Source organism: Vipera ursinii (genome assembly GCF_947247035.1).
Source record: "Vipera ursinii genome assembly, chromosome: 3".
In the NCBI taxonomy this organism is placed as follows: domain Eukaryota; kingdom Metazoa; phylum Chordata; class Lepidosauria; order Squamata; family Viperidae; genus Vipera; species Vipera ursinii.
In genome coordinates, this window is record NC_139516.1 from 40,144,103 (window position 1) to 40,155,692 (window position 11,590).

Here is an 11,590-nt window from a genome sequence, read left to right on the forward strand (position 1 = left end):
AATTGCGCAAACCAGATAGTTTGCAAACCCTTGCAATTGGTTTATTTGCTTCTTCCTATAAGTTTACAAAACATTAACTTTTCCCTGATATGATATGTTTGACAAAACATTTGATTATGTGATACCACCTTGCAGTGTGAAATATGACAGCCCAGAGAGTATTTTTAAGCCCATCATCTTTTTCTGATAACTATGTCTAGGGTCAGAAATAAGCAATATGGGGTAGTTGCTAGTATCCTAAGTTGTGAGTTGGACCTTCTGCCAACCCTGTCAATAGCCCCAAGTCAGCTACAGCCACCCATATAGTCCTCATTGCTACATTCAGGTGGATTTTTAATTCCCCCCCCCCAAATTACCATGACATAGCATTGTTCCATGGCATGGCCTAGATGCACGGCAGGATATTTAAACAAACAGCATTAGGGTTCTGTTTTTTTCCCCCTAGTGCTCAGCCTGCTGCTATCAAGGAAAAATAGAACAAAGGACAAGGGATGCTTTTTTTTTCCTCATTACACTTTTGAAATAATACAATGATTAGAGCACTGCACTTTTTCTTCCTTGATTGGCAAGCCATCCACCTGGGCTTATATTGATTTGTAGCATCTTCATCACCCACTTATCTCTTTGCGCTCCATCAAGGAATTCATCCAGAGATAATTTTCCTAAAGAATCAATGACAAGAAAGAAATCATAGAATGTTACAAATGGGGGAGATGCATTCTGTCTAATCCCACTAGTCAACTCCTTATCTTTCTTTTTCATTGGACTATAAAGAGGAGAAGTGCTAACAGATTGAAATGTTGCTTCTTTGATTGAGAACAGAAGGAATCCTTTATGTTTTCCTCAAGTAGGGAAGTGATATTCAAGAATAATTAATTAAGGCAGAGTTACTTGGAAAGACTGATTTAAAATTTCAGAAACATGATTTGCTGGGATGGTAGATAATGGTCATCTGTGTCATATATTCAACACACACACACAACCCCCTCTCATCTATAAGGAAACCCTGGCAGCGGTTGACAGCCGTCAAAAGGCTGCCGCGGCATTCCCCCCCACACACACACGCGGCAAGTGGCCGATTCTGACAGCTGTCAAACTGCTGCGCATGCGCAGTACACTGACAGCTGTCAAACCGGCCGACTCTGACAGCTGTCAAACTGCCACGCATGCGCAGTACACTGACAGCTGTCAAACTCCAGAGAACCGCGCATGCGCAGTTCAGCCGGAGCTGTCAAAGCTGCCAGCTGGCCCCGGCAACAAGCCGCTACAGCCGCGCCTACCTTTAGCCGGTCTCCTTCTTATTGGGCGTCCTTGTTAGGCGGGAGAGCCCCGCCTGTTTATTGGTTCTTGATGTTGTTGTTGTTGTCCCTGTTCACTATAAATATGGGGGATTCCCGGCGATGCTTCGCCCGGGACCTCTGCCCAATAAATGTTTTGTTTGGACCGAGCCTACTGTCTCCTGTTGTCCCTCAAGATAATCCAATCTGCCCCTCATAAATATTTATAGAAGTCAGGAAATTTCAGAGCGAATTTGGAAAGGATAAACCAGATAATGCAATATTTAGGTGTGCTGGAAATGAATCTTTCTTCAATATTGTATAGAAATTAAGGTGAATGAGTCACAATCTGGAAAACTGACAAGACTTTTTCTACCTTCCATCTGTGCTGCAGAGCAGAGATAATGAATCTGGGTGTCTATTAGAGAAAGACAATGATAACAAGAACAAGAAAACTTGAAGTTTCCAATCAATAGCATTATATAGTGTGCACTTGCTCCCTAGAGCTGATGTGAAATCAGATAGCTTTGCCAAATGCATGTTTAAACATTATTTAAATGTCTGTAATTGTTTCTCATTATATTTAAAAAAATAAAAATTGAAAACATTCAAATACTGATATATATATATATATATATATATATAATATATATATATATATATATATATATATATATATATATATATATATATATATATATGCAAAAAAAGAAAGGAACTCAACATGAGTATGCTCCAGTACTGGTCCTCGGCATGCCAGCAACCGGTCTACACAAAAAAGGAAAGCCCCATCTGCAGGATACAGGCAGCACACAAAACCACATCACCTCCAGTTTGCGGAAAAACCTCTCTCCACGGAACTGGTCCCTGGTGCCCCAAAGGTTGGGGAACTCTGGTCTACATCACTGACACTTGATAAGTCAATAACTGTTAATAAAGTGTCAGTAAAAAAAATTCCATCTTTTAAATGACATGGATTAAAATCTGTGCACTATTTGCATCATGCACAGGCAATCTGTTGCCACCAGAAATATTGAGATGTAATTCTCATTAGACTTGTACTGAGCCTTGGGAACTTTGGCATTACAAAAGTTCTAGAAGGGCATCAAATTGCCAACCATAATTTCAAATAAGACATCAGTGTGGCTTCAAATCAGGTTATTACCATCTCCATTCTCATCTACGAGATGAAATATTCTTTCCACAACTTCTTCTGGAGTGAGACTGGGAACAGCTCTTTCTTCCTCAGATGTGTATGCTTGCTTAATGCTATAAATAGCCTGGAAAAAAACCCCTATAATGTTAACAGGAAGCCACACAATAATGCATATGTAAATCTCTCAGACAGATGTGCATAGAAATTTGATAAATCATTTGATCAAGTATTTACAAAGTTAAATATAACAAAAGAAATCTTTTAGGAAATTTATAGGCAAGAGTGGTGTAGACTGTTTCCATAGGGACTGACTACTACTACTATTCTATCAGACACAATGCAATCTGCAGGTCTTCTACCTTTTCTTCTTTTCAACATTTTTAGTGTTAAATACAAAAATATGAAAGAAACAATTGGAAAATTATGATAAAAAATATATTAGCTATGTTTATTTATTTATTTATTTATTTTATTGCATTTATATACCGCCCTTTCCCTGAGGACTCAGGGCAGTTTACAGGGAGTTAAAAATCAACCATACAAAAGTTAAAACCCAATTTAAAAAATATTAAATCAACCCTGTACTATTAAAAACCCCAATTAAAATGTTGTCTATAACCCAGGATTGCTATAATGGTGAATATCTGTAGCTAACTCAGGATTTCAGGTTCAACTATATAATACACATAGTTTTTATCCTTTCATATTTCTTTTTTTATTTCTCTCTCTGTGTGGGGTAAAATTACATAGGAAAGAATAATCCATTGTCTTATTGGAACCTGTTTGTTTGCTCTTAAACTGGGAGCATAAGTCAGTATAGAACTGTTAACATACATTCTCTTTCTTTCATTTGTTCCTAGCCTTCTGCTTAAAATAAACAAATAAAATGTAAGGGGAAAAATCCTCTTTTCATTTTTCTTCTTTCTTTTGAGGGATTGTTGTAGACACATTTTTTAAAAGAATAAATTTTAGATTTTTTTCTCCTTCTCATGTTATTATGATTTATTCCTTGACCAAAAACAACTTTGGGCTTTTGTTTTATCAGAATGGAATTGCCAGGCAAAGTAGACTTATGTTTTAGACATAAACATGGTTCTCTTCCCGATACTAAGGATTCACAAAGTGGAGATCTGGCTCATTAAATAAGTTATGGCTTAATTGTAAAAGTAGTAAACAACAATGTAGGTGAAATTATGAGTTGGGGAAGTTGTGAATAGATTTGGAAAGTCTATCCTCTTGTACTAATCACAGTATATAGCACCCCTAATGCATATGACAGCTTCATTCTGATTCTTTTTAAACTATAATTTCAAAAAAGTACAGAAGAAAGCCAGCATATGCAAACTAAAGCATTATATTCCAGATGGGGGAAAAAAAACATTTGGCAAAAAAACCCACCACACATTTCTACTTACTTCAATTATTTCTAGGAGTTCAGGTCTATCTATGCAGCCATTTCCATCTTTATCATATATTTTGAATGTCCATCTCAGTCTGTGTTCCAGCTTCCCTCGCAAAACCAGATTCAAAACAGCCACATATTCTAGGAAGTCAATGGTGTTATCCTGGTAATATAAAATGGTCAATTTAATTGTGATCATCTTAGATCTCAACAGTAGTACATTTATTGTTTTGTGGCTTTGTCACACAATACACCACCTATAGTCATGAACTGCCAATGGCTCCTGTGCCTCTTTTTCATGGCCTCTGAAGACTGGAGCAGATATCCCAAAATCAACCACAAAGAGTTGAATCATGGTGGTACAACATCTTTTTTTATTTGTGCAGGGGCGATGGGGAGAGAAGAAAAAAAAAACAATTTCAGGTAAAATAGTTAAGCTTCCAAGGAGCTGAAAGCAGCTATTCTGCATGAAGAAGAGAGAAGAAAGGTCTGAAAATGAGCAACCTGTCCTTTATAATGACACAATAATCAAAGTGTATTCAATTATTTTGGCATCAGTGAGTTACACTGAACAGCCAGTGGTCAATTCAAATCAGATGACTTTCTGGTTTCTTTATCTGGAAACAATATCATCAGATGAAAAGGAATTGCATTCTGTGTAAGCAAACAAGTGGCTAAATGTGTTGAGAATCACAGAGCACACAGCGATCGCATAATGTCTATCCAAATTCAAGGCAATCCATTCAACATCACCATAGTACAAATCTACGCCCCAACTGTAGACTCAGATGATGAACGTTTACAGTGAGCTTCAATGTGCTCTCAAGCAAATACCAAAAAAGGATCTTTGTATATTATGGGTGATTTTAATGCAAAGGTAAGCCAAGAAGAAGCTGCAAGAATAGTAGGCAGGTTTGGGCTAGGTGAACAGAATGAAGCTGGCAATCACTTGGTGCAATTTTGTCAGAAAAATCATCTCAGCATAATTAATACATTGTTTATACAACACAACCAACATTTCTATATGTGGATAGCACCAAAAGGATAACATCAAAATCAGATACTTTATTTTAAGCCAACAACCCTGGAAGGGTTCAATTGCATCTGTTAAGACACTTCCTGGTGCTGATTGTAGCTCAGACCATGCGATTAGTGGCTAAACTGAAGCTCAAACCGGAGAAAGTGAAAAAAGGTAATATCTCCCCAAATTCAATATGAACAACATCTCACCTATGTATGCCATAGAAGGTAAGAATAGGTTTGAGCCACTGAATTTGGAGGAGAAAAGCCCCAGATGAACAGAGGCAAGAGATCCAATATAACATCATGGAAATTGCTAGAAAGTATCTGTTGTTAAATACTGGGTTCGTTGCTTAATGACGAAGACGAGGCAAGTGAGTTCAGCAAAGATCATTGTTTATTGCTTGCAGGATCTGAACTGAGAAACAGGGCTGCGAATGCAGCAATTTATACCCTGGCCTCTAGGCAGCGGCCAATAGGTTTAAAGCAACCTATTGCCACCCTAGAGGCAACCAATAGCAGTGCTGGAGATGGGTTGTCTGAGGAGCTGGGAGCCGTTAGCCAGCTTCCCTGCTCAAGCAACCTTCCAGCAATTACCCATGTGGTGTTCCCTTAACAAAACAAGCCCAATACATTACATCTGTCATGCCAAAAACCAAAGACAACAAACAAGTGGCTATCTGATGACACCATCAGTGAAGGGCAGCCAAAGCTAAAGGAAACAAGGATAAAGTTAAAAAGCTGAACACAATTTTCAATGTTAAGCCAGGAAAGATAAAAACAGGCAGAGGAAAAAAACACAGTGTCAACGTCTGGAAGAAGCTAATAGAAAGGGCCATATTAAGGTCATGTTTGCCATAGTGAAAATGATATGATCCAGATTTTCAACAGGGCAAGGAACTGTTAAAGACCACAACGGGAATGTACTAAGTCAGGGGTCCCCAACCGTCAGTCTATGGACTGGCAATGAGCCGCGGCATGCCAGAAACCAGGCCATGTAAATAAGCAAAGCCCCATCCAGAGGATGCAGGCAACTCAAAAAACCACACCTCTTCTGATCCGTGGAAAAACCTCTCTCCACAGAACCGGTCCCTGATGCCCAAAAGGTTGGAGGCCACTGTACTAAGTGACCAGCAAAAGGTCAAGAACAGATGGAAAAAATATACGGAAGGACTCTATAGCAATTTGACTTACCATCAAGATGACAATGATGGCAGCCCAATCAAAGAAGCAAACAACTTGAAAGAAGCAGAATGGGCTATGGGGAAAATGCCAAACTGGAAAAACCCAGGTATTGATTGAATACCCACGGAATTACTAAGACCAGTGACAGTTAACATTATCATTTCTCTGTGTCAAGAGGTATGACAAGGTATCAATGGCCTCAGGACTAGAAAAGATCTGTTTTTATCCCATTAATAAAGAAAGGCGATGCCAGAGAGTGGTCCAACTATTGCACAATTGCACTGATTTCTCATGCAAGCAAGATTCTGTTAAAAATTATTAAACAGAAGTACAGAATGTCACTGATTGAGAGTTAGTTGATGTACAAGCTGACTTTAGAAGGGGCACGGCACTTGAGATCACATTGCTAATATTAGATGGATTATGGAAAAGGCATATGAATATCAAAAGCATCTTTATATGTACTTTATCAATTACAGAAAAGCTTTTGATTGTGTAGAACACAATAAGTTATGGGTGGCTTTGCATGATCTTGGTGTCCCAACACCCTTGATCAGACTTATCAGATCACTGTACTCTGATCAGAAGGCAGTGATAACACTTTATGGCAATACAGATTGGTTCAGAATCAGTAAGGGAGTTAGACAAGGATGTATTTTATCACCTTTTTTGTTCAATTTGTATTCTGAAGTGCTCATGTGGAAATTAGATCTGAAATTGCCTGATATTGGACTGAAGAATGGGGAACAGTACTATTGGCTGAAAATAAGGAAGAATAAAAAATTATGTGAAAAATCAAGGATGAAAGTGAAAAAGTAGGATTGAGTCTTAACATCAGGAAAACAAAGATAATGACAACAGTTGCAGATGGACATGATTTAAAATCAACAAGGAGGAAATTGAATTGGTTTGAGAATTTATCTTCTTTGGATCCAAAATTGTTCTTCATAGCAGTTATACTCCTGAAATCAAATACAGGATAACCTTAGGCCACACTGCAATGGTTAACATGAATAAGATCTGGAAAAACAGAGATACTGATATAAATACAAAAAGCAGGCTAGTTAGAGCAATAGTCTTCCTTATAATGATATATGGGTGTGAGAGTTGGACACTAAAAATGGCTAATCGAAGAATGGACATCTTTGGACTGTGGTGCTGGTGTAAATTATTGCATATACCATGAACAACCAGAGTAACTAACAGAGAGGTGTTATATTGTATCACACTAGACACATCATGGAAGCTAAAATCATAAGACTATGTCTAATTCACTTTGGCCACATCATGCATGCAATGATGTTGGAGAAGGCAATGATGCTAGGAATGGGGAAAGCAAAGAACACGCTGGCTTCATAACATCAGATCTGATATAAAGTTGAACATCAGACAATTAAAAGAAGCTGTGCTCGACAAAGAAGCGTGGCTGGCTCAGGAATTCTGGGAGTTGAAGACCACAAGTCATTTATATCCCGCCCTTCTCCAAAGACTCAGGGCGGCTTACAATCTAAAGCACAAATCAATGTGCTTAGCAATAGCCTTCATTCTATGTATATGCCTGCTTATTAGGGCTTTCGGCATAAAAGAGCCAAGGTTGCCTCCCCCTGCTCTAACTAAGCATGCATCAGATATCTACGGAGATTCTCAGTCATCCAGTTCATAGTTGTCCCAATGGTGTTTATTTCCAAAAGGCAAATGGACTTTCTTGTTTGTTTTTTCTTTTAAAAACATTTTTAAATAAAGCTTCTTCAGTTCTAGCTGTTAACTGTTAGAACATCCTATTTGCTTGAATGCCAGAATTTCAAAGAGGATCTAAATTGAGCTCCGGACAGCGCCCGATCTTCGCTCCTTTCGCCGCGATCTAAAAACATACTTGTTCGAACAAGCCGGCCTGGCCTGATGGGGGATTGGTGGGGTTTTTATTGTATTTTATTGGGGTTTTACTATGTATTAATTGTTTTTTTAGTGGGCATGTATTTAATCATTTTTTAACTTTTGTAATTCTGTGTTTTTTATTCTTGCCCTGTTCACCGCCCTGTTCACCGCCCGGGAGAAGGGCGGTATAGAAATATTAATAAATTAAATTAAATTAAATATAAAAACAAGAATAAGTGCACTGTGTTCTGGGTTTTCATAGTACACTTAACTGTAAAAAACCCATGTAATTACAGAGGGTAGGGCTGAAGAGACAGTGTGCACAGTTTTGTAACCAACTAGAGTGATGAGATGTGCTAAATAACTTTCATTAATAGGAGAAAACTTTCATTTTCTTCTCTCTTAATGTGTTTCCATTTAAACTTGACAGGAAAAAACCTTAAGTCAATAAGTTTTTTTATTGGGAGGAAAATAATCAGTCCAATTATTTTATTAATTTATCCTCCTGCCCTAATGGAGAAACATTCACAGAAAGCCAATACTTAAGTCAATCAATGGGCCACATGTTGCCCTTTCCTTCTTTTCCTCCAATTTGTAAATCAAATATAATTATGTTTTTAATTTCATATACATTTTTTCTTTCTATTCCCTTCCTTGCTCTGAATTAGTTTTGCATTAAATATTTTGCATTAAAATTCCATTGTCAAAAAAAGTTATCCCATACAGATGGTAAAGTTAGCTTGGTTCTCAGAAACTATTTCCTAACCATATGCCTCCTGTAATAGTTTACTAACTTTTTTATTAATTATAAGTTAAATTACAAAACCATGGATGTTTTCAGAGAAAAGGCAAAAATAAGTTTGAATATCATTAAGATGACTGGAATCCAAGTGCCTTTGGTTTTCCTCATGTAGAAGCATTCCTAGTCCATGCCGTGGGTATTGATATCTTAGGACTGCATGTGATCCTATGCATATTTTGTTACTTTTTTATTGATACATAGACATATGAACCTATGTGGCTGAAAATGCTTATTTGCAATGCACTGAAACTAAATAGATTGATTTTTAAAATGATTTTGCATGTGTTTAATGCTATAGTCTAATATTGCAACACAAATTTCTCATAAAAGATTGAACCACATTTAAATGCCAGATTCAGTACACTACATTTTGATACTTTTTCTGACTAGAATGGGCACATGTATAATATAAAGTATTGTGACATTACCATAATGTTATAAAATGAATGAGCAGGCGTTGATTACAATGCCCTTAGCATTTCCACTGTACTTAAATAATACGTTTAGTGAGAAAGTTCCAGTTTCTTGTAACTAAATTTTGCTTTTCTTGGAGCAAAACAGATTTGATCCAAAGTCACTAAAACAGCAATGTGTTTTGACCAGAGTTAAATGCCCCTTTATATATTAGGCATAACAAGTAATCATACATTTGATACAGTCACTGCATTAAAAAAATAAAACAAAACCATTTTTCCATTTTATAGAAATGTCAGCATGAATCCTGCATTTGCTTCTTTACCAAAATAAATTATAATAATGACATTAATCTCTCCAGTTATAACATCCCTACTTTTTTCCTCCTGGGAATATCATTGTATGCTACAGTACAATTCATCAGATCTTCCCCAATTTTTGAAAATAATGAATGTGATGGGACACAACTATCAGAAGTATTGGGAGAATTTTGACCAATCAAGTATTTATTTTAAAAGTAATCTCTTAGGATCTTGAACAATTCTATTCAAATTATGATAATAAAGTCTATTATTCTATCAAATAATAAGAACCTGACAATTAAATACAACTTTTAACTGATTAGTTCTCCTCCTATACAGCATTCTGGATCTCCTGAGTTCCTGGCATATTTATCACATTTCTTATCTGAAATATAACACCATTTTCAGAAAAAGATTTTGTTGTGCTCTATGGAGCTTGCTTCTAAGCAAGTTCTACTAATTGTAGCATTAACAATTAACACCTAGCCAAAAGGGAAATTCCACATTTAAAAACCAGGTGAATGTGAGCTTTCAACTTTTAAAATCAGTTTAACATGCTTACCCCATTCTTATCGAAAGCTTTGAACATGCTTTCCACATAATCCGATGCTTCTTGATTATTATGAACCCCAAAGAATCGTTTGAATTCATGCTTGAAGAGTGTCCCACTTGGACATTCCATTACAAACTTCTTATACCATTCCTGCAATTCAGCCACATCAATCTCAACCTGTTCTCCTTCTTCGTTAGTGAAGTGTTGTCCCATGTTTGCTTTGAAAGATGGAGAAGAAATATTTGCTATTTCTTTCTTCTCAGTTTTCTTCTTGCAGTCTTTTATTTCTTCTTCTTAGAAATTTAATTTCTTTTATCTTTTTTCAGTGACTATTGCACATGCAAGCTGGACTTCCTCTCCTCATGATCCTTTTTACTTGCAGCCTCTATTCAATCTTGTTGTGGAATTTTCTCACTGTTTCACCTTCATGCACCTTCCCTGAATTACAAGATAAAAATATCTAAGTTCATTTAAAAGATTTCCATATACATAACACAGAATCCTCCAATATCTCAGCACAATCCTTTAGCTGGAACTCCCAGGTTGGTCTCTGATGCTAATCTACTAATATGAATGCTACCCGATTAACAGTTATATATAACGTCATTTTGTTGACCTAATTCAAACCATCTATGAACTTATCACAATCGTTTTCCCTCAAGTTGAGCAGCCATTCTATAAAATAACAACCCTGCTGCTTATTTCAAATTATGTGAGTTATTCAGAAATGGAAATGAGATTAAATCTAAATCATTTTGTTGATTTTCTTTATATTGCATAATCTATGACATAAGGGTTGGCTTGCTAAAGCAAAGTATGACTTACTTATGTTGGGCTTAACATGTTGTGTAAACCTAGCCATTGTAGCCATGATTTAATGTTTTTAATAATGACTGTCTTATTCATTTGCTGTTTTACTGGATTGTTGTATGCTGCCCATAGTCAATTTCCATGAGATGAGCAGCCATATAAATTTGATAAATAAATCAATAACTTAAAGGTTTTGTGAATCTAGATAATTATAATTCATAATTCCACTAGTTATAACAGTAAGATATGAATGCTTAACAATAGCTGCTTTCAATTTTTCAAGCTTTTAAAGGAAACAAATTTATTTGCATTCTTCCCAAAATGGCAGTTTGCCTGTTATACTGAATTCCTTAACAAGCTTTTGTTTTACAAATATAAGTTTTTCTAAAGTTATCATCTTATTTATTATTATATTAACAGTTTATCCCAATTCACTTTTCATTCTTACACCAGACCAAACTTTTGTTCTGGAATTAAAAAGAAATAACCTGTCACTTTAAATAGGCCTGAGACTGATAAACAGATATGTCCCATTCCAAGAAGATTAGCAGAGTGATTAGAGGAAACAATAATCTCTGTTATAATAATAGCAGGACTGGAATGGATTAAAGGGGCTGGACTGCACATCAGGTCTATTTCAAGCAAAATGCAACTCCACATAATATCATAATGAACTGAAATGCCTGCTCAAATATTAGAATATTAACTTAAATCAGTATTTTATCTATTTGTATAATTTCTATGTTGTCTCCATTCAGGATGTATGGCATAATAGCAATAAAATAGGTGAACAT

The 11,590-nt window shown here is 36.2% G+C and overlaps 1 protein-coding gene across 1 annotated transcript; it reads right to left on the bottom strand.

The window, feature by feature from the left end:
- Positions 1-534: 534 nt before the first annotated feature.
- Positions 535-10,199, bottom strand: GUCA1B (guanylate cyclase activator 1B; the record flags this gene model as incomplete). Its single annotated transcript, XM_083358130.1, has 4 exons — positions 535-662; positions 2,443-2,557; positions 3,849-3,998; positions 9,996-10,199. The coding sequence occupies 4 exons, from the start codon at positions 10,197-10,199 to the stop codon at positions 535-537; spliced, it is 597 nt and encodes a 198-aa protein (XP_083214256.1).
- Between the last annotated feature and the right edge of the window lie 1,391 nt (positions 10,200-11,590).